The sequence below is a fragment of the Grampus griseus genome (assembly GCF_964374135.1).
Source record: "Grampus griseus genome assembly, chromosome: 14".
NCBI lineage: Eukaryota > Metazoa > Chordata > Mammalia > Artiodactyla > Delphinidae > Grampus > Grampus griseus.
The window spans coordinates 3420873-3443819 of NC_139008.1; the positions used below are offsets into that span (position 1 = coordinate 3420873).

At 59.1% G+C, this 22947-nt stretch overlaps 1 protein-coding gene across 1 annotated transcript in view; it reads left to right on the plus strand.

The window, feature by feature from the left end:
• The window catches only part of FOXK1 (forkhead box K1), a gene marked incomplete at its 5' end in the record, with an annotated part of 59702 nt that extends 37654 nt beyond the window's left edge, over positions 1–22048 (plus strand). The window contains 8 exons of the mRNA XM_082669553.1: positions 4912–5097; positions 15518–15674; positions 16131–16277; positions 16813–17006; positions 18240–18406; positions 18514–18798; positions 19634–19858; positions 20453–22048. Coding sequence (XP_082525679.1) covers positions 4912–5097; positions 15518–15674; positions 16131–16277; positions 16813–17006; positions 18240–18406; positions 18514–18798; positions 19634–19858; positions 20453–20721 — 1630 coding nt within the window. The 3' untranslated portion in view covers positions 20722–22048. The remainder of the gene's footprint in view (positions 1–4911; positions 5098–15517; positions 15675–16130; positions 16278–16812; positions 17007–18239; positions 18407–18513; positions 18799–19633; positions 19859–20452) is intronic.
• Positions 22049–22947: the final 899 nt, after the last annotated feature.

Here is a 22947-nt window from a genome sequence, read left to right on the forward strand (position 1 = left end):
TAAAAACCACTCATCCCCGTTGTCAAGGGAGGCGGCCCAAGTCCCACCTGGTGACCGCATCGCGGAGGTCCAGGGTCTCTGTTACGTGTGCGTCCCCGCATCAGGGTGCCCCGAGTGGTGGATCTGTGAAGCGCTGTGCCGAGGAGAAGCAGAGGAAGGCGGTCCCAGCTCCTGTCTGGAAAAGGGAGGAGTGGGACGCACACTCACTGGTCACAGCCGCCCTGCTCTCAGAGGCACTCCCCAAAGGGGCAGGTTCCGGGGGGCCCGCCCGGCGGCCCCGTGTCTGCACGTGGAGGGTTCTGTGTCCGCCGGCCTCCTCCGAGGTGCTCCGGAGACGACGCTGCTGTGCTTCCTGGCGGTGCCCCAGGCCGGGCAGGTGGGGGAGGGACGGTCACGCCTCCTCGCAGGCCAGGTTGGGGCTGCTCCGCCTCCGGAGTCTCCGAGCATGTTGTCTCTGTCACATCCGCAGGTCAGATGCACAGCAAGGGTCTCTGGGGGCGGGTTTCACTCTTGAAAACCCTGCTCTGGTCTTTTCTGCCGTTGGGCTGGGGCCTCTCTGCCTGTCTCACCCGAGTCGTGGCTCCTTTGAGGCCACTGAGGCTGCAGGCTCGGTGGCATCGTTTCCTGCCCCGGGCGCCGGTCCCCATGGTCCCCCTGAAGCTTGTGGCATCCTGGGCACACAGGCTTCGCTCTTGGGTATCTCGGGGGACCGCTGGACCCGGCACAGGGAAGGTGACTAGATTTCTAGCCTGCAGCACTCCCATCCTTGCCCTCTGACGAGGCAGCACCCTGTACTTCAAACTGTGTGACCTCCTGGCGACTCCTGGCCAGCAGCAGTTCTGTGCCGGCCACGAAGCAGGGTCCCGGGCCGCCCTCCCCGTCGCTGCCTGAGGAAGGGCGTCCTTTGCAGAGTGATTCTCCCTCCTGGACTGAGCCTCCAAAGTTTTCTTGTATTTTCTTGGTCTTTTCCGGGAGGTGTTTTCAAGCCTGTCACCCAGCCTTCCTTGTGAAGTTTTCTTTTGTGTCACATTTACTTGTCCAGGGTCCTTGTTTTTCCCTGGAGGTGCCTTTTGGGGCTGCAGCCCGTGGGTGGCCACGGTGGCGCCCCCTCCCGTCCCGGGGACACAGGTGGTCCATGTCCTCTCTGTGAGGACTGAATGACGACAGGGAAATTATGTTTCTTTTCTGACAACTTCCTGTTGGTGAGGCCGGTGGGGGGCTTCCTCCCTAAGGACGAGATGGGAGTGAAGGTGGGTGACAGCCCGAGTCCCTGAGGCTCATGAGTGGCCGAGCGGGGCCAGACCAGCCTTCATGCAGGGATCTCTGAGCTGACGCTCAACAGGGCAGCTTCACAGGAAACCGAGGCAATACCAGTTTGGCCCAGTTTCCAGGAGCGCAGGCTTCTGCACGCTCCCAGACTAGAGCGGGCCTGGGCGTAGGAGCTTCAGGGCAAGAGCGTTTGAAAAAACAGCTTGATTCCACCGCAGTGAGAAGCCCGCGCGCTGCAGCGAAGACCCAGCGCAGCCAAAACTAAATAAATAAATGTATATGAAAAAATAAAAACAGCTCGATTGGGTGCAGCTCACACACTGCACGCAGAACCCACTCGGATCGTCCAGGCCAGTGGTTTTCAGGAGACCCGGGGAATCGTGCAGCTGCTGCCAGCCGGTGGTGGGGCGTTCGCATCGCCTCCGAAGGAAGGAAGCCCCGCGCCCGTCTGCAGGACCCCCACCCCCGCCGGGCAGCCACCAGACTACTGTCGCCTCTGCAAAGCAGGGCGAGAATTCTGTGCAGAGCTCGGGCGCTTGCACGGAGCCTCCCTTGGGCTGGTGGGCGGTGGTTTCCAGCGCGCATCCCCACCTCCGGCAGGAACCCCGACACACGGGCAGAGTGCGCTTGGGTCCAGCCTGAATGTGGAGTGCCTTCAGGAGAGTAGCTCTAATTGCAGAACACGCTCATTAAAGCTCCAGCCAGGGCCCTAAACCAGAACGAAAATGTTCCAGGGAGAGAAGTAACAGTTGGCAAACTCGGTGGGCACCCTGGGGAGGCATCTGTTTAAAATTAAGCAGCTTCCTGGTATTTTCTCCTCCTCCTGGGTAGATCAGCTGCCTCAGGATCATTTTTGGAAGAGTGAGTCAGGAGATGCTTTTGAAATAGCTGTTGCTGTAACTAATGTGAAAATGTTCATGGTTAAACCTTAGTTGGAAAATCACCGTTCCAGTAGGAAACTGTCCTGCTGCTATCAGTTATGGATGGCAGTAGACTTTGCCACTGATGACATGCCCAAATCCCTGACCTATAAAACGCTGTGCTTTGTTTCACTGAAACCCCAGTCTGTGTGCATGTGCTGTCTGTCTAGCGTCTTGGATTTGAACCGGAAAGCGTCTTGGAGGTGATCTCTCCTGCCCAGAGCATCCAGGGCTGCAGAGGGGTTACAGCAGGTGGTCCCACAGCAGAAGTCAGGCTGGGAAGCAGAGGGAAGGGGGCCTGACGATGCTCCCCGGCATCTGCCCCCTCAGCCCAGGGCCAGGCAGGCACTGACCCCCGCCCAGAGCTCTTCTCTCCGGATCTCGTGCCTTTTCTCGTCTTCACCCTAAACCCCATTTTCTGAGATTCCCTGCCTGTCTTGTGACCTCTGTCAGAGGCCAGAAGCGACAACCTCTTTCTAGCTGGTATTGACAGTTGTAGTTGTAACATGATCTTGAGGTTGTAGTCCGATCTCATGTTAACACAGGGACTTGTGCCATGCAGGAAGTCAGAACTCCACGCGCCTCTGGCAGAGAGTAACGCGTAGCTTGTTTTGTTAATTTGCAGCAGTTGAAGGAAGAGACAAATGGTAAAGGGACGTAGAAACTCTTTTTTAACTGTTTGTCAGCACTACTGCCTTCCTGCCTAGCACTGGTGGAACAGGTGTGTGTGCGTGTGTGTGTGCGTGCGTGTGTGTGTGCGCGCATGTGTGTGTGCGCGCAGACCCCCCTGCTGTTCAGCCAGTCCTGTCCTTCACAGGTGGAGCTCCCCTCAGCCACGCTCTGCTCACCTGTGTGGAGCCCTCAGCCAGTTCCCAGGCTCGGGGACACTGGGCCCATCTCGGACCTGGTGGGGATGCACGTTGACTCTGACTTACAAAAGCTGACCAGCGTCTGGGTCTGGAGAGACCCTCGGCCTCAGAAAGCATCTTAGGCATGTGTGTGACGTCACTTTCTAGCCAAAAGACTGATGGAGGAAATTTCCATTGGGTGGTGGGGAAACTAAAGAAAGTGGAAAGGACAGCAAACGTTTCTTGAACTGGCTTACAAGAAGGAGATGGCGGGCGATTTTTAAATAGCCTGGGGCGGCCCTGTAAGCAGAACCGGAGGGAAGATGTCGCCATTCCAGACCTCCCCACCCGCATCCCTGACATTTTGGTGTTTAGGCGGAATTTCCCAGAAGCAAAACAGCATCAACAGGAAAACAGCTTCTGTTGCACAGTATGAAGATCCCTCTGTTCTGCTTTTGGATTTGGAAATACAAACCGGGTAGCCGGGGCTCCCGGTGTCTTGGTGTCTCACTGCCTGCTGCAGGGCTCCACCTGGACAGCCACATGCAGCCGCTCTCTGCTTGGGTCTCTGGAAGAATCTGTACTGGCCAGTGAGGCCAGCTGGAGTTCCTGATTTTCCCTGTGAGATGCAGGCAGGGGCTCTCAGAGTAGACGCTTGTGCTGCTGAGTCATTTCCTGAGAGGTGGGTCTCCCCGGCGGAAGGCTCGCGAGCACCCCCGCTGGGAGCTGGGCTGCCAGGTCACCACCTGCCATGTCCCAGAGCCTGTTCTTCAGTCTTGTTTCTTCAAAGTTTTTTTTGTTTGTTTTGTTTTGTTTTTGTTTTTGCGGTACGCGGGCCTCTCACTGTTGTGGCCTCTCCCGTTGTGGAGCACAGGCTCCGGACGCGCAGGCTCAGCGGCCATGGCTCACGGGCGCAGCCGCTCCGCGGCATGTGGGATCCTTCCGGACCGGGGCACGAACCCGCGTCCCCTGCATCGACAGGCGGACTCTCAACGACTGCGCCACCAGGGAAGCCCCAAAGTTGTTTTAATAAGACAAAAGGGAATTGGATTGAAGCAGTGCTTGCTGTGTGGGTGGGAGGTGGGAGGTAATTGGCTACTTAGACAGTGAATTGAATTGAATTGAATTGACTGGACCAAATATCAGGGACTTTTCGGTGTGCACCCTGTGTCTGCTAGCCACAGTTAGCCTAAAACTTGTGGATAACTGGTCAGTTTAGAAGGTGTGCTTGACGAGTAATGCCCTGCTTTACAGGTCAGAGTTTGTGGGAGGGAGATGAGCCCTGGGTTCCAGTGCGCACACAGGGACGGACTGGGGTTTGCAATGGCCTGGGACGGGCGGTCCCTTGCCAGTAGAGGAGACGAGGCTCGGGGCTCGTGAGGCCAGAACGGACGGTGAAGGCAGCCAGTACCCTCGGGTTCCAGGCGCTTCCTCCGAGACCCCCGCTGGCGCCTCTGCAGGCAACGCTCGCTTTCCATCTTCTGGGTGACGGGCATCTGTCATTAAAAAGCTGCCCTGGAGGTGACCGTGGCGTTTCGGTTTCCCAAGGAGCGTTCTCTGCGAGGTGCTGGATCCACGAGGCGAGTGTGGCGGACAGGAAGCCGGCTGGCCATCTGGAGCCCGTGTGGGAGGGGACACCAGGGGACCTGTCCGGGCTGGAGGTCTTGCTGTCGCACGCATGGTGGAGGGAGCCCGGTGCCCTCGCCGGCCTGTCCCGAGGGAAGCGGAGGTGGTGTGGTTTGGGCGCAGGTTTGGGTACGTGTATGTGCGCGGCGTAGTCGGAGAGCACACTGGCTGGTGACGGCGGGCGGCGTAGACGCGCCGGGACACCTCTCCCCTGCTGGACCTAACGTCCCGCTCCCCTCCCGTTGCAGGTGCACCTTCCGCTTCCCCAGCACGGCGATAAAGATCCAGTTCACGTCGCTGTACCATCAGGAGGAGGCCCCGGCGTCCCCGCTCCGGCCGCTCTACCCGCAGATCTCCCCGCTGAAGATCCACATCCCGGAGCCGGACCTCCGGAGCCTGGTCAGCCCCGTCCCCTCCCCGACTGGCACCATCAGGTGAGTGGCCCGGCCCCCTCCTGCGGTTGCCTCTGCAGAAGCCACGGCCCTGTGCTTTAGAACGCGGCCGAGAAGGAGGAAAGTGATATGGGTGTTCTGTGTTTCATACGATATCAAGTATGTTTCTGGAAAATTGCCCATGGATGGAAATTTTGAAACTATTTTAAGTGCATCAAGGGACCTGAGGACTTAAATAAACTCTCTGGAGAATTCTTTTATAAAGTGAAGAATCACTACTTAATTAGTCACTTTTCCGGTTTGAAATTTTATATACGAGGGTCTTTTAAAACGAGCTTAGGTATCAGTTTTTAAAGACAGTGAAACTATTTAAAAGGAGTATTTGTACACCAGGATTTGGTGGACTAGGTTTTTCTAAACTTTATTGGTAGCAATCCTTTGCAAAGTTTTAGAAGTTAATCTAGATTTTGAAGAAAGGGAAGTCCTCGAACTTTCTCATCCTTGGCGTGTTATACAGAGAGGGTCCCTGGGGGCAGGTCTGAGGGTGAAGTGTGTAGCCAGAGACTGGGGAGGGGACTGGTGAGCTGTCCCCTCTGAGGGGCACGAGTACTTTTGCGACAACACGGGTCCTATGCCTTCTTCCCCTTTTGTCGTAAAACATGTTGAACGACATGGACTTGAGGATCGAGATTTAATAAACTCTAAATAGTTTACCGCTTCATTGAGGACATTTTAAAACAAAGCTGGCCTTTGCCTTATTGGTGTGTGCGGCCTTGGCGATGCCATGAGCACCAGTGCATTTGGTGCTGGGGCCTCGGTTCCTGCCATGCACTGCGCTCGCCACCGCGGACAGGGCTTCGTCAAACGTCAGCCCGTGGAGGAGGCAGAGCGTGTCTCGGTGTCGCCATGAAGCCGGTTTCGGCCTCACACGCCCCCTGAAATGGTCTCGGGGCCCCGGGGTGCCTCTGGGAACCACACTCCGAGAAGCACTTCTCAGCAGAGCTCGAGCTTTGCGTCCCTGAGTCTTACCAGGTCTCTCCTCTGGCTGACCAGCCAGGCTCGTGGTCCCTGGTTTTGCACCTTTAAGGGTTACACTTAGAAGCACAGATGGGTTAATCATGGCATCACCATTGGTTTCCCTTTTGCCTTTTGTTTTCCTACCGTGATGTGTGGAGTCATTTGCACTGAGTTGCTCGGAGTCAGTTTCCTCGCGAGCCAGTGAGCGGGTGGGCGCGTTTCTCTCACGGAGAGAAGGTTCAGGGACGGCTTTGAAATGTCACGGACCTGAGTTCTGGTTCTGGCCGCATCTCCAGTTGGTGGGAGAACTGGGGGCAGGTCCCTGCAGCCTCCTCGGGCTTCGTTTTCTCCCTCAGTGAATCCCTCCAACATCGCAGATGTCTGGGACGCCAAAGAGGAGCAGTGAGTGACGGAGACCCGCTGTATGCCAGGCCCTGCGCTCAGCCGCTGGACGTGTGTTATTCTATTTAGTCCTTAGGGATTTACGAGATAGATTTTTTTTCTTTAGTTCTTTTCAGGTTTCCAGCAATAGCTCTGTTCTCAAACCCGAAATTTAGCATGTCATCTCACTGTTCTTTCAGACATCTACCTTGAAAATAATCTAAAACATGAGAGTTCCACTGGAGTTAACGATGAAGTTGTGCTATGAAAATGCTCTTGCACTTACTTACATGTGTATAATTTATGTGTAGATAAAAAAATTTGTGTAGTAAAATGAAGCAGCCACTTTGGAATACAGTCTGGCAGGTCCTCAACATGTTAAAGGGTTACCTTAACCGCCCAGCAGCTCCCTGGGTCGTGAGGTCTCCGTGGAAACTCATCCACAAGGGTTCATGGCAGTGTTATTCATAGCAGCCCCCAAAGTGGAAACAGCTCACGTGTCCATCAGCTGCTGAGTGGAGAGAAAATGTGTTACAGCCACAGGGTGGAGGCTGATCCCGGCATAAAAAGGGATGAAGTGCCGACACCTGGTACAACATGGATGACCCTCGAAAACATGATGCAGAGTGAAAGCACCCAGTCCCCAGAGACCACACATGGTGTGATTCTGTTGATATGAAATGTCCAGAACGGGCAAATCCTTCGAGAAAGAAGATAGGCTGCCAGGGGCTGGGGGTTCAAGGGAGTGGGCTGCCCACTGTCACGGAGTTTCTTTCTGGTGGTGGAATGAGGTGATGGTCACACAAGGCTGGATGCACTAAAAACCACTGAATTGTACACTCGGAACGGGTGAATTGTGTAGTGTGTGAATTCTAGCTCAGTGAAGCTGATAAAACTTGTATGCGCTGACACCTTTATCCAGTAGCACCTCGGAGCGGCTGCAGGAGCAGTGGCCAAGTGTGTTTTACGTGCCATAGGGAGCCAGACAGGCGTGTGGGCCTCCGGGTGGGCCTCGGAGCCCTTACACGCCTGGTGAAACCAGAGCCCGAGGGCAGCCTTAGCGTGGCCTGGGGCTGCGAATAATCAGTTCGTAATCCAGCCACATCGACGCTTTTTTTTTTTTTTTGGCGACGCTTTTTAAGAAAGAAAAATGTTTTGGTTTGTACCTGGAGGTCTTCATAAAATAGATATAATTCCCAGGAACATTTTGAATAAGAACAGTGGCCAGCAGGCTGAGCTAGTGCAGCAGCTCCACGTGCTGCGGCCGCCTGTGTTAGGAGGCGCCGGCGGTTCTAAAGGGGCGTAGATGGTGTCACTGAGCAGAGTGAGGCGGGTGTCCCTGCGCAGTTCTGGGAAGTCGCGGCCATGTGACTGTGGAGACCCCGGGCCCGAGTGGGGTTGGGGCGCTGGGGCGCCGGGGCACTCGCCTCTGGTGTTCGTCCGGTAGAACAGCTTTGCGGGGAAAGTAGTAACTTTGAGACTGGCTCTTTCACTCTTGGGCCTTTAAGTGTCACAGAAAAGGATTTCTGTTTACATCCGTTTATCTTGGCGCCGCGGAATCCGATTGCCCGCTGGAAACCTCAGAGGCCCTTGAGGTTTCGCTGCCCAGATCCTTTTCCTGCGCGCCCGGCGCAGGCGCGGGGCCGGCGTGTTTACAAACAGCTGCCTCCCCCAACCCCGCCCGGGCACCCTCCCTGCGCCCGTCGCCCATAGCAGGTCCCTGGGGAAGAGGGCGGGCTGGGAGACCCCGGCCGGCAGCGGCCCGCGCCCCGGTCCCCGGCCGGGTCCCCGTCCCTACGCCCGCCCCCTCCCCGTGGCCCCCTACGCAATCCCCGCCCCGCCGCGGTCCCCATTTGGAGCGTCTGAGCCCGCTGCCCGCTTGGCCCGCTCTCCCGGCGGCTCAGCTGCAGAGGCTCGCAGGCCTCGGCCCGGGTCGGCCTCCTCCGGCTCTGCGCCCGTCCTCTCGAGGTGTGGGGAGCGGCTGCACCTGTAGGAGCGGCCCCGCCCTCCCTGCTGACTCGCCCCCGCCCTCCTTCCCCAGGTGGCCGGGCGGGGGCGGGGGCGGGTTCTGCGGGTTTTTTTCCCTGCCCTGAAGTCCTCCACCCAGAAAATGAATGAACTCTCTTGTTAAGAAAAATGCTGAAATTCAACCAGAGAAAGGGAGCAGCACAGAAAGAGAGCAGCTAATTTATACTAAGTTTTTAGAAGCTATTTCTTGAGGAAGGTGTTTCTTAATTTTTGTAATATAGATATCAAAACCAAAAGTAATTTGTTTTGTGGAATTTGGCCAAGGTTAGCGGAACCCTGTAGGAAATAAAAATTAAGCAACCAACCTCAGAACCTAAACCACTTTTAACCAGGACCTTCCAGCCCAGTCCTGCTTCACTGCTGCGCGAGATTCAGCCCTAACTCACTTTGCAGTGTTAAGTGCCTTGAGTTGGGAGGTTGTCGAGTTGGCTGTTGGAAGGTCTTTGTGTTTCTGGCAAACTTTGGATCCTTCCTTGAGAGTGATTTATTCTGTTGCGAAGTTTCCAGCTGCAGCGTTGCCTCAGTTCCCCCGAGTGACCCAGAGAGGAAGGTGCCTGCACAGTGGGGAGCCCTGCCTGGCTGGTCTGGGAGACCCGCCGTCAGTGGGTCCCGCACCTGTATCTGCACCCGTGGCCCTCGCACCCCCAGCCCCACTCACTCCCACCTGGTCCCTTTCCCCATCTGAAAACTTGGGAGAAATAAAAATGGGCTCCTCTACACAGAAGGGTGCGGCCCTCCGTGTCCTTTACGGTCTCCTTCTGCCTGCGTCCGTGCCCGGGTGTTTTTGGGCTTTAAATTGTTGAGGGGAGGCTGACTGGGCTTGTGCTTCAGTCTCGCGTGCATTGGGGCAACTGTTTCCCTGCTCTCGGGCACGTCTTCGGGGGATGGGCGCCGTGTAATGTGTTCCGGGGTGTGCCTTCTGGGCGAGGCCCGGCCGGGTGCCCTGCCCCCGAGAGCCCTTCCTTTCCAGATTGCTCCTCTGGGTTTCCGGAAGCAGGCAGAGCCTGGAGGAAGACCTGAGGGGGGCATGGGCCTCCCGCCCGGATCTGCCCTCTCCTCAGAGGGAGATGCACCTGGTACTTCTGGGCTCAGGCCTGTTCGCTTATTGTTCTCACTGGGACAAGGTGTGTTTCATAAATGAGTTAACCTTTTAAAATAGTGTCCCGGGATTTCACAGCACTGAGTGTCTCTTAGTGAGCACAGGTGTTCTTAAGAGACTGGCCTCTCTTTCCCTTTATTTTCCCCCGGATTACAGAAATATTACAATATACATGCACTCTACAAAATTGAAATGTTTCAGAAAATAAAAATCGTGCAGTGACATTCTTGGAGAGAAGTCCACGTTTGCAGGTGCATCTTCTCTGAACATGCCCGAGAGCTTGTCTGACGGGTGTGAGTACTTGTGGCCCCTCCCCAGAAAGGTCCCTTGGAGCTCAGAATGTCCTGCAGCTTGCTTTTTCTCCTGTCCCTCTGTGTCTCGGGCTTCTTTCTGTGTCACTGCATCGCTCGTGGCTGCACAGTGGACTGTTTGACGTGTCCTGTATTTGATTGACCAGTTCCCCACCAAGGGCTAGGCAGCTGTTTCCAGTTTCTTAGTCTCCTGGGTCTGAAATCGCCTCTCTGAAGTGTCTAAACGGTCCGTGCTGAGGCCGTGAAACCCTCAGGTTTGATTATTTTGGTTAAAATACACTTGTTAGGGTCGTGAGCCACAAGATTTTAAGAACAGTGATAAAAATAGAGCTGTGGGCTTCCCTGGTGGCGCAGTGGTTGAGAGTCCGCCGGCCGATGCAGCGGACACGGGTTCGTGCCCCGGTCCGGGAAGATCCCACATGCCGCGGAGCGGCTGCGCCCGTGAGCCATGGCCGCTGAGCCTGCGTGTCCGGAGCCTGTGTTCCGCGGCGGGAGAGGCCACAACAGTGAGAGGCCCGCGTACCGAAAAAAAAAAAAAAAAATAGAGCTGTTTCTGACATACACGCCGGACCTGTGCGGTGGGCTGGGAGCTCAGTACATCCGTTCACCTCCACAGTGGTCCTGTGCGGTGTTGCTGTGTGGTGTCACAGCCTTGCCATCCCCACTTTGCAGATGGGAGACGGAGGTTCTTCTCCAGCAGAGCGTGTAGAACGGCTGGGCTGCGCGTTCAGCAGGTGCCCACAGGGAGAGAGGTGGTACTGATTTCATTCGTGTTTTTTAAAGGTTTATTCATATCAAAGTAATATGTGCACGTGATCTAAGAAAGCGGAAGATTCTGCAGGGCTGGTGAGGACAGAACAGCCCCTGGCCACGCCCAGCCTGTCCGCACGCCCCTCGGCACCTACTCACCTTCTGGTGTCTCAGTTTCAGGTCATCATACACTGACTTCCTGTGGGATGGAGGACTTGGCTTTTCCTCCCACCCCATCAGCCCAGCGAGGCCACATCAGAAGTGTTGGTTGATGGCCTCAGTGCGGCTGTGTGACGGCTACACTGCTCAGCCTCTCCCCGGCCTGCGCTCCCAGGAGTTACAGTGGCCCCTTCTCTGTTTGGTCTCCTGGTACCTGGGCGACTGGCACATCCTTCCCATTTACATCGTCACCTGGGACCCAGGCCTCCTCCCACCTGGCCCCGAGGTGCGGGGGGCGCCTCTGACCCTGGGATCATCTTCCACACCATCCTGGGCATCCCCTCTCTCCCAGCTCCCCAGTCTTCCCTTTCCTGATCTGCTCCTTCCTTTTATTGGACAACATCTTCTAGTCCTGAGGAAGGGGACAGGAGAGGCAAATTTTTTAATAAAAACTTCCACATCTGGGCTTCCCTGGTGGCACAGTGGTTGAGAGCCCGCCTGCCGATGCAGGGGACACGGGTTCGTGCCCCGGTCCGGGAAGATCCCACATGCCGCAGAGCGGCTGGGCCCGTGAGCCATGGCTGCTGAGCCTGCGCGTCCGGAGCCTGTGCTCCGCAACGGGAGAGGCTACAACAGTGAGAGGCCCACCTACCACAAAAAAACAAACAAACAAAAAAACTTCCACATCTGAAAATTATCATTATTCTCCATTCACACTAGGTAGATGTTTATTTTGAGTAGAGAGTTCTAGGTTGGAAACGTTTTTGCTCAGAACTGATGTCGCTTTCTAGCTTGGAGCGTGTCTGTTAAGAAGTCTGATGCTCCTGTGATCCTGGCCCTTTTGTACATGGTGTGTCCCCCTGGGAGCGGTGGAGGGGGGGGCTTGGGTCTCCGGCATCCGCAGCACTGGCCCCGTCTCAGCGGGGTGCCTAGGAGGGGGCTGGACGTTTAATGGGACCCTTTGGATCTGAAGACTCACTTACTGCATTTCTAGGAAGTTATCTTCTTCTGTGGCGTTCCCTCCCCCTGCGTACTCGTCTTCTTTTCCCACCTTGTTCTTCCTCTGTCCGTCCCTTTCTCTTTTCTGCTTTTCTCAAGTTTCTCCTTCCACCCTTTATTGAACTTTTATTTCTCCTCTTTTTAAAACTCGTACGAGCATTTCCTCGTCCTCCAGATGTTCTAATTGTGTCCTGCTGTTGCGAGTGCAGCCCCTTCACCTCTTCGGGGCTGTGATCTGTGATCCTGCCGCTTTGTTTCGCCTTCTCCCCGGCAACCCCCTCCCCGCCGTCTGGCGTCCTCCGCGAGCCCCTCCCCTGTGTGTTCCCCGTGTCCTGTCTGGCCCAGCTGCCCTCCATCCAGGCAAATGAGGCACAGGGCCAGGGTGCAGGGGCCGCGCTGCCCCCACGCCTGGGCGGCCCACGTTCCCACCTCCATTTCAGATCCATTCCCACTTCCTTGTTTTTTTCAATTATAATTTTTTTCTGTTGAAAAACCCTTCTACAACTTGGAATCGATTTGAGGCAAATTGTGCCATGAGCAGATTTTCTTTAAGTGGCTGAAGCGCTTTATAAACAAGTAACAACGAAAGAAAATGTTTCTGGTGCGGGACCAGCAGGACTTCCGTCCCGGGAGGGTGGCTCGGGAGGGGCAGGACCCAGAGCCTCCCGCCTGCGCGCTTTGCTGAGGCCCAGCCGGAGCCGGACCACCAGGCGTCTGAGCGGGGCAGCAAGGGCCACGCCGTGGGCACGGCAGGAGCCCGGACGAGGCTCAGCGCGTCTCTGGGGACAGTGGCCTCTGGTCAGATCTGCTTTTCTCAGCTCAGGCTCTCACCCTCGCAGTGGGCCTGGGCGCTCTCTCTCCGTCAGGCTGCTGTGAATACAGGGTGCAGAGTGGTTCCAGGTATGTCTTGGGCGGTCACAGGAGTCATGTTCTGGGCCTGGACTGTCCCAGGGCCCGGCATGTTTGTCCTGGTGAGACAGTGGCCCAGATGCAGGGCAGCCACTGGCAGGACAGGCCAGCCATGAGCCATCTCCACTCCTGACCCGAAGCCCTTCTTGCCTGAACGGAAATGTGACTTAGGAATTGTTTTTCCGTAAAAGGGGGGTGGGGGGGGTCAGTGACTGACGTCCTAAAGTGCGTCTCCCACGTCGTTACCACTTTCAACCTCAAGGTGGGAAGAACGGTGTTTATCATGTGACGTCGGGTAGTTCCAGGCTGCTTGGCCCCTGCTGCTTTACCCCGTCCACAGATCAGGCTTCCCCGCCCCGGGCACTTGGGGGGCCCCTGCAGCGGGCAGCTCTTCGCTGAAGCCTGGCGTCCCAGGGGGCCCGGCATTTCCTCTCCCCCACCCGTCTAGAGGTAACGTGTGTGTTTATGCTGTAGGAATCTTTCCTATTTTGCTGATTGTCAGGGACTTTGCAGAGGACTAGGAAACTCCCTCGGGGGACACTCAGTGTCTTGGTCGGTTTCCCAGGGTGGGACACGCCCCCCAGATGCCCAGACACCCCCCCCCCCACACACACACACACCCACGAGGCCCGCCTTTGACTCGCGTGTTCTCAGCCCAGAGGCGTCCTGCTCACCTCCTTCCACCTCTGCTCCTTCCCTCCGGGCATGTGACGCCAGGGTGGCTGGGTACCAGGCACAGCCCTCTGGGCCGAGGCCAGCCTGCAGTGACGGCTGAATGGGGTTTATTGAGGTCTGTGCGGTGGTGTGCGCGAACGCACGTTCTCCAGGCTGGGCCTGCTGGGCCCTCTGGGCATCAGCGGTGCCCTGTCCCCGCGGACGCTTCCCCAGGAAGGGTTTGTCAGCACAAGCTGGCGCACGTCGTAGAAAGTGGCGTGGAGCTGCCCGGCCTCTCCTCCCGTTTGCGAGCCCGCTGTTCATTATTTCCACTAGAAATCATTCTGTGGGAACGACAGACTTCTCTCTGGGCTTTGCTTTCTGAGAGTTAGATATAAATGTTCTATGATCTTTTCCAAAATATGGACTTGGGACAGGCCATGGCTCCCCGGTGCCCAAGCCCAGAAGTCGCTGTCTGTCGTCTGCACTGGTCAGGGTGCCCCGTGGGTCACACAGGTCAGATGTCAGCGAGGTTTTCCCAGATAAGCCCTGCACTGTCTGTTTCCACCAACCTGGACGTTTCCTGATCTGTCCTGAGGCCAGTGTGTTTTCGGGGGACGGTTCTCGCCCCCTGTGGTCAGAGCATGGGCCAGGCGTGGTGTTTCGGTTCACTTGTGTGCAAGTCCAGAAGGGGCGCTGAACGTGTCTGGGACTGGAGCTGGCGAACCGGCGCTTCTGTGCTGGCACGTCCTGCAGCACCACGTCGTTGGAGGAAGCAGGGCAGAGAGTCTTCAGGGACCTCCTCCCCCCAGCCCCCATCAGGGTTGCACCTTCATTGAACCACCGTGTGCCATGGCATTTGGTCCCCAGGTGGATGCATTTGGAAGACCTGATGCTGAGTGTGTGAGCGTGTTACTAGTAAGACGCTTCCTCTCCCCTCCTACCTTACTTTATAAGCTGGGGTTTTGTATGTTTCGTCCAAAATGAAGTTCAGAAAGAGCTGCTTTTATACTGCATCCTGCCTTACGGTCGGTCGTTGGTTAAAATTTCTGTACTCACAGGACTTACTGTCTCCATGTTTGGGGAGTCTAGGGGAGAGGAGAACAAGAATTCTCAAAAAAAAAAAAAAGGTTCCTTAAAATTTCTACATAGGTTGCAGATTCCTGACCAAAAAGGGGTAATTACTGACTGTAGTGGAATTCACCATTCATATGAGCTGCCAGTGTTCTATTTTTTCGTTCTTCCCTTCCCGTGTTTACTAACCATCTCCTGAGCCCCTCCTTCAAAGCCACAGACGGCTCCCCCCTCTGAGGAGCTGGGCAGGGAAGCCAGTGACGGCAGCCCAGCCGGAGACGAGGCTCTGCGTGTGTGTCCGGGAAAGTGGCACAAAGAGCTTTCACATGAGCTTGACTTGTGGGGATTTGGGGGGCGTCTTGTCATTCGGACAATGGCGGGAATGCCTGGGCACGTTGGGAGCATGGAGGGCGACTTCCGAGGGTGCTGGTGGATGCGGGCAGGCGGGGATGGGCAGAAGGAGGGGGGCAACCCCGGGCTGTCTGTCACCTCTCAGCAGGGACACTTTTTACCTGGGTTTGGGACCCACTTTCAGAGCTTGTGAATACTTGTAACTTACAGAATCAGAATTCCGACGTGGCTTGAAGGCCGCGGTCCACCTTGTTAGCAGGAACTGGGCCACGCGCGTGGCTGGCGGGCCTCGCTGTGCCAGCTGCAGGGCAGCGGGCACAGACCGCAGATGGGTCAGGCCGTGCGGGCTGAGACTGGGAGTGGGAGCCCCGATGTTTCCCGCCCACCGATTGGTCTGCAGCTTCCAACCGGAGAGGAGCTCCCCTCCCCCCGCCCCGGGACCCGTGGGTTGAGGCGGCGACCGTGAGGGTGGGCGCCGCGGGCCTGGGAACCGGTCGGGGAGGCGGGCACTGTGCTTCCCCGCGTCCTGGCCTCTCCTCGGGCGCCATCGTGTGGCCGCCACCTGCCCAAGTCCCCTGGCCGCCCTCAGTGCGGTGTCAGGACAGTGGGGATGGGGCAGTGCCATGAGCTCCGGCCACCCGCGCCGTCCGGGGGTCCGGGCGTCCTGTAGCACCGGGCCCACCTCCTCGGCTCAGGGTCAGAGCTCAGGATGTGTCCTTTCTCTCCGCAGCGTCCCCAACTCCTGCCCGGCCAGCCCCCGAGGGGCCGGGTCCTCCAGCTACCGCTTCGTCCAGAACGTGACCTCGGACCTGCAGCTGGCGGCAGAGTTTGCCGCGAAGGCCGCCTCGGAGCAGCAGGCCGACGCGTCCGGAGGGGACAGCCCCAAGGTCTCAGCCCTCGGCGCGTTGGCCAGTGACCGGGCGTGGGGTGCTGGCGTCCCTGCCCCTCCCTCCCTCGTCCTCCCCTCGTCCTGTCCACGGGGACGGGATGGCTCCGAGCGTAATTACAGTCTCTGAGAAGAATGTCAGGCTCTCGCCTTACAGCCTTGTCTTAGTTCGTTCCCATCTGACAACTGTTTTTAAATCAGTTTGCAGAGGAGGTGAGAAATTTCAGAATTAAACTATGAATAAGCCTAACTTTTACCCCCATGAGGGAGACACAGCTCTTCCTAGCTTAAACCGCATGGATTAAACCAGAGGAGGTCGTGGGGACTGGTTTTAGCGGATACCCTGCAGATCTGCGCACTCACTGGAGGGTTTTCTCTGTGAGCAGGTGGCCTGGGGCGGGGGAGGTCGGACCAGAAACGTCTCTCCGGGCTAACCCCACGCTGGCTGTGTCCTCAGGACGAGTCGAAGCCGCCGTACTCCTACGCACAGCTGATCGTGCAGGCCATCTCCTCGGCACAGGACCGGCAGCTGACGCTGAGCGGCATCTATGCACACATCACCAAGCATTACCCCTACTACCGGACGGCCGACAAGGGCTGGCAGGTGCGGTGTGCCCGGGCCCCAACTCCACGACCCCCGGGGGCTGGGGGCTCGTTCCCCGGACGGCCGTGTCGTGTCCAGAGTGAGCACTCTCTTGGGTCCGGAAACGTTCCCACGCTGGGTGCACCAGCTTCTCCTGAGCTAACTTGGAAACACGCTGTCCCCGCTCTTTCCAGACGGTTTCTTGTGTGGGTTCACAAGACCGTCGCCGGCCTTGGCCACAGCCAGCGTGTCACAGCCGCTCAGGCCTCCTCCGTGGCCACTCTGTCCCGTTGGCTGGTTGATTCAGCACGAGCTCTGAGCTGGGCGTCTCCCAGGCCAGCGTTTGTCCTTACGTTTCGCTTCCTGTGTCAGGGGTGGTCGTGAGCCTGTGCTGAATTTTCACAAGAAAAACCACTGTGAAACCCCTGTCCTTCCCCAGTGAGCTGCCCCCGCCCCCGAGGAGGCCTCTCCGGCCGGACCTGGGGCCGTGCTCTCCCGGCTGCTGTGCTCGGGTCTGACCCGCCGTGACCAGTGACTCCCTCTGCTTTGCCCACAGAATTCCATCCGCCACAACCTCTCTCTGAACCGCTACTTCATTAAGGTCCCTCGCTCCCAGGAGGAGCCCGGGAAGGGGTCCTTTTGGCGGATAGACCCCGCCTCCGAGGCCAAGCTCGTGGAGCAGGCGTTCCGGAAGCGGAGGCAGCGGGGCGTCTCCTGCTTCCGCACCCCCTTCGGGCCGCTGTCATCCAGGTAAGTCCCCGCCCCTCCACCCCGGGGCCGTGGCCACTCAAAGCTCTTCACTGGATTTTGGGGAGACCGGCTCCGACCCGGCCAGTCCTGTGACAGGGCGTGAGCAGGCGCGGCAGCTGGCCGTCCACGTTGGCTCTCGGACGCTGGCATGATGCACGGTGGGAATGGGGGGAAACGGAGGAACGGAGGCGGACGAGGGCCCCCTCCCACTCACCTGACTCGACCACCTCTTACAGGCCCTGTCCCCAAGTAAGGCCCCCTTCTGAGGCCCTGGAGGGTAGGACCCCGGCATGTCTTTGGGGGACACAGTTCAACCCCGTGACCAACACTGCTTGTCACGTGTAGACAAGCCCGCCGGCCAGCTGGCGATAGTGACGGGGCCTGCGCTGCGTGCCCAGCGCTACCCAGGGAACCCTGCGTAAAGAGTGTCTGTAAGGGGGCCGTCCTCAAGGTCACACTGGCCGCTGGGAACCTGCTCTTGTGCTGGTGGAACTTGCACTGGGGCGGTGGGGCTCGGGAAGGGAGCCCCAGGCCAGGAGGAGAGCTCAGCCGGAGCTTGGCACACGCCGCGTCTCAGGGAGAGAAGGCAGGGGTGCCTGTGCTGCGGGTGGAGGAGCAAAGCCGGATTAGACGGGCCCCGATGGGGGGTCGGGGCCGCCACAGACGTGAGGGCCGGAGAGTGACCCGGTGGCCGCCAGGTTGAGCGTCAGACCAGGCAGGTGAGGCCACTAGGCCTGCATCGGGGACAGTCTTGCTGTCCAGCCCATCCCGGCAGTGCTCTGGGCAGGAGCCGGGCAAGATGCTCGATTTTAGACCCAGGCCAAGTGCTCTGTGGATTGCTATCTGTGCGAGACAGAACGGCTGGGCTCCCAGCGTGTGCTTTGCTCTCCGGGTGTCGATTTGTCCCGGGGGAGGTTGGTGCCCATCCCAGCAAAGCTGCTGTTTTTCACCCGGAAGCCCGAGCCGCTTTCCTGGGAGGCCGGCCCGGGCCTTCAGGAGGTAGACGCTCTGGATCGTGGCCTCCGCTGGGCCTTCGAACGCTGGGTGATGTTACGTGTACCGGGCGGAGTGCCAGGGTCGGAAGCCCCTCGCGAGGACAGAGGAGCATCAGGAAAAGTTGGGCAAAGGCAGCACGTAGGGCACGGGCGTTGAGACGTCTCCTGTTTTGATAAGTGCCGTCTTCGTTTCTTGTCGTATGTACTCACTGCTGTGGTCCTGTCTCCCCACTCCTAGGAGCGCCCCAGCTTCACCCACCCACCCCGGGCTCATGTCCCCACGTTCCAGTGGCCTGCAGACTCCAGAGTGCCTGTCCCGGGAGGGCTCACCCATTCCGCATGACCCTGACTTTGGGGCAAAGTTAGCTTCTGTTCCCGAGTATCGGTATTCCCAAAGCGCACCTGGTAAGAAGGGTCTTGCCCTCTGGTCTGATGTGGCGGAACTCGGCGCCGCGCCCCACGCAGGAAGGGGGCACGCGGGGGTCTCCGCTGACCCGCATCCTCCTCCGCAGGCTCTCCTGTCAGCGCCCAGCCGGTGATCATGGCCGTGCCGCCCCGACCGCCCAATCTGGTGGCCAAGCCCGTCGCCTACATGCCGGCTTCCCTAGTGACGGCCCAGCAGCCCTCGGGCCACGCCATCCACGTGGTGCAGCAGGCGCCCCCTGTCACCATGCTCAGGGTGGTCACCAGCTCCGCCAGCTCTGCCAACGGCTACATCCTCACCAGCCAGGCCTCGGCGGGGGCGGCCCACGAAGCGGCGGGCACGGCCGTGCTGGACCTGGGCAGCGAGGCGAGAGGTAACGCCGCCACGCAGTCCCTTGGCGGGGACGTGGGTCTCCAGAAGGTGGAGCCGTCAGCTTGGGCCGGGGGGCTGCAGAGCCCAGGCGTGGGGCCCAGGCTGTCTCTGGGGGACAGTGGCTCCCGGGCTGCGGCCTCTCCGCCCCACTCCTGTTTTTCGGGAAGCGCGTCCCATGAAGCAGCACTGATTGTCCTCTGAAACGCTGCTCCCTGTGCGCAGCACCTCAGATGCCCAGCGCCCCCAGGTGCCCCTGAACTAGGTACGGGGCCTCAGCTTGGGATCGGAGGAAGAGTCCTGTAGAACCCCCAGCAGGGGTCCTTAGGAGGCGTTCAAAGTCAAAAACAAAGTCCTGAGTTAGAAATCTGGATCCCAGGGAATTAATGAGGTAAATGTTGAAAATGCAACCAGTGCTGTCAGAGACCCTCGAGGGAGCGCTTTTGAATCAGGCGGCACTACTGGCCCCTGATGGCTGAGCTCAGTGGCTGCATCTTCTGTAAGACCGTCCTAACAACACATGCGTTTTGGGGAAAGAAAACTAAGTTATGGCTCCAAGTGCAAATCCTTTCATTCCAAACGATACGCTTTTTTTCTTAGATTAAACTTGCTTTGGTTAAAGCGCAAGGTATTTAAATTTTTTCCTAAAGCCCTATTACTTGTTTTTCTCTTGTTTCATAACATTCCATCACTGGAAGTCTTCTGTTGAGAACCAGGGTCTTTTCCCAGTGTCCCTGCTTCAGGGCCCCCTTCCCCACGTGGACAGGCTCAGGCTGAGACGCCTGTGAGTGCCACCGCGGGTGCCATGAATGTGGCTCTGACGCACGCTGTCCCCGCAGGCTTGGAAGAGAAGCCCACCATCGCGTTTGCCACCATCCCTGCCGCCAGCCGAGTGATCCAGACGGTGGCCAGCCAGATGGCCCCAGGGGTCCCCGGACACACGGTCACCATCCTGCAGCCGGCCACACCAGTGACCATCGGGCAGCACCACCTTCCGGTCCGGGCCGTCACTCAGAACGGCAAGCACACCGTCCCCACGAGTAGTCTAGCCGGCAGCGCTTACGGTGAGGCCCTGCCCGGCGTCCACTTCCTGGCCTTAAGCTGTGTGGTTTGACCAGGGTCAGTGCAGCAAGAACGTTTTCCCAGTTAAGGCAGTCATCCGTTCAGTTTATCGAGCACCTGCTGTGTGCCGGGCCCTGGGGTACGATGCCAGGGTAGCCCCGAGGGAACGGGCAAAATCCCCAGCTCACGGGGCTCATGCCCTGCTGGGGGGATAGAGGTCAGAGAGGGAAGTGAAAAGGCACTGGCACCCTGAGCGCCACGCAGGAGGGTGTGGGGAGGGCTGGGGAGAGCTCCTGGTGCAGGCAGGCCCTGCCAGGGGGGAGGCGGAGCCAGCGGGGTGTCTAGAGGGATCCGCACACAGGCAGCAGCGCAAGGAGGAGGCAGGGACGGAGGCCCCGGGGCGGGGAGTGGGCCGGGGTCCGGGAGGGGCTGGCAGCCAAGCGCTGCTGCCGGCTTTGCCCAGAGGCGCCCAGCGTGCCGGGGAGCTGGGCCCCTGCGTCCCTCGGCCCTCGTGTGGCCACGCTGGCCTGTGTTCAGGACAGACGGGCACCGCTCCCAGCCGGCCTCCCAACGTGACTCTTTCTCCTCCGCCCTAGCCCTCGCCAGCCCCCTGCAGCTCCTCGCGGCTCAGGCTAGTTCATCCACCCCAGTGGTGGTCACGCGTGTGCGCGAGGTGGGGCCTGAGGAGCCGGCAGCAGCGGCAGCAGCGGCGGCCACCAGCACCGCCGCCACCGGCGCCTCCGCTTCTCCCCCCGGGGAGCCCGAGCTCAAGAGGTCCCGAGTGGAGGAGCCCATGGGGACTGTGACCACGCAGGCCGGGGCGATTGCGGCCGCCGGCCCACAGGGCCCCGGGACCGGGGAGTGACGTCGCCAGCGTGGAGGTGGAGTGGGACACACGCCAAAAGGAGTTCCGGAGCTGGGCCAAGGCGGCCAACACCACCGCCGCTCGGGACCGAGATGAGCGGGCTCCACGCGGACCGAGCTCGGTGCCAAACGGGCAGGACGCCTCCGTCCACGTGCACCCGGACACACTCATCCTCCCGGCGTCTTATCTCCTGCCCCTGCTCTGGTTTAAAACAAAAACCCATAAAAACGTTCAGACAGCTGATTGTACGGTTCTGGGAATTCTTTGTTTTCGTTTCTTTCTCCCCCCAGCAGCACCTTTTCTCCCCATGCCTTTCGTCAAGGGCGTGGGGAGAAGGTGGTAGCTCAGCGTCTCCGGGACCACGTCCAGGCGGCCCCGACCCCGCACAGGAGCCAGGCTCCCAGAGCAGCCGTCGCCCCGAGGACGGGACAGAGATGCAGCCTGGTGCAGACGGGCCTCCAAAAGAGAGCACAGGCCTGGGGATCCAGCCCTGTTTGCAAGAGATTGGAAAGAGGCGAGAGAAAGGCAGCGCCGCCCGATTGCAGACTGTCCTATGGTTTCTTCTCCTAAAAGTGACGTAGAAAGTATTGGCATTAATGGGACGGAGGGGAGGGGCTTGGTCTGGCTTTGGGCCCCAAGTGTTTCTGGTTTTGTTGAAACACGGAATTCAGGCTTCGTCGTCAACCTGAGACAGACACAGAAGGGATCATCTGTTTTTGCGGTTTTCATCTGTAGATGGTTTAGCGGCCGTAGGTCTGGATTTCTTACTGGCATTAATCCCACGGAGAGTAAACCTGCCGCTCTGTCTGTTAACTTCAAGAAAGACTGACGGCCTCCCGGACTGGTGTTCAAGGCAGAAAGTTGTTCACACGAAGGTCCACCTGAGCCGGCGGCTGCAGCGTCTGACCTGCGTCCCGGCCACACGGGGGACATGCGGCCACTGGTCCTTGGGGGAAGGAGGTGGCCGCTCGACAGGACTGTCACGTCGAGTGGCCCCCGTTTCCCAGTGACTCTGATGGCCGGCTGCCACGCGGCCGCTCACCAGGCTTTATCCCCAGGTTCCAGTGTCTTCACTGCCCGACAGCCTGCCTGGCGTTTCCCATCGGAACCGTGTCTGCTGCCCGCGGCGCCGGAGGCCCTGGGCTCGGCCCGCAGCTCGCGCCGGCTCAGTGGGACCCCCTGCGCCCCCCGGAGACGTGAGCAGACCAGGGGGAGCCTGCAGGCCTTCGGCTTCGCTGGGAGCACGTTCTCAGGAAATGTTACGCACGTCTCTGAAAAGTGGCTTTCAACTTGGCCTGGCGCCCCGCGTCGGACCTTCCGCACGAGCTCCAGGGGCCCCGGTGGAAACAGTTCCTCCCTCACGGAGCGCCGTCCGCATCAGGGCCCCGACGGCAGCGCCACCGCAGGGCCAGGTGTGGCCAGGTGCTCTAGCTGTCGCGGTTGTCCCCGCATGCCTGGCCCGGGAAACGCCTGGTCCGGCGTCCGCGGCACTGAACCCCACGTGGGAAGCAGCTCTCCTGTGACGTGGCCAAGACGGGGAGGGGTGGTGCCTCGGCCCCGTTCCCGCCCGGTGGTGAGAGGCGCTCACGACCCGCTGACGTTCTGTGTTGTGTCGCGTGGACTGTGTCTTTGGCCGCGCCTGGTGTGTGTGGGCGAGTGTGAGAGCGAGTGAGGCCAAGGCGGGCGCCCCGACGCCGGGGGCCTGGCCCCCGTGGGTCCTCGGCCAGGGCTCCGGGGCGGCCATCGCTTCCTTCCCCTTCGTTGCTGCTCGGTCCCGGGGCCGCGCAGGCCTCCCGCAGGGGCCTTTTGCTCGCGAGTTGCCCTCCTCGGGAGAGCTGGCGCCCCCCACGGAGGACAGACGCCCAGGACAGCTGAGGCCACGGGACGCCCTCAGCCCCGGGCCTCGCTGCTTGGTCTGGCCAGTCTGGCCCTGACCCTGTGCTTTCCTGACGTCTGAGCTGCTTTGGTTTCTGTCTGTTATCAGCGGCGATCCCACTGTTTATTCTGGCCGTGGTTCAGGGAGAAGGGAGTGGAGGGGGTGACCGGAACCGGAAGGGAGACAGGACAGGGTATCCTTCGGTGACATTCTGCCACGTGGAGAGCTTGTTCCTTTTTTGCTCCTTCTGGGAAGGAGAAGAAGGGACCCTGTGGAGCCTGGCCTCGGGGGACCTACCACTCCAGGCTCACGGTATGCTTCCGGATGGGCCTTTGGTCACCTGACCAGAT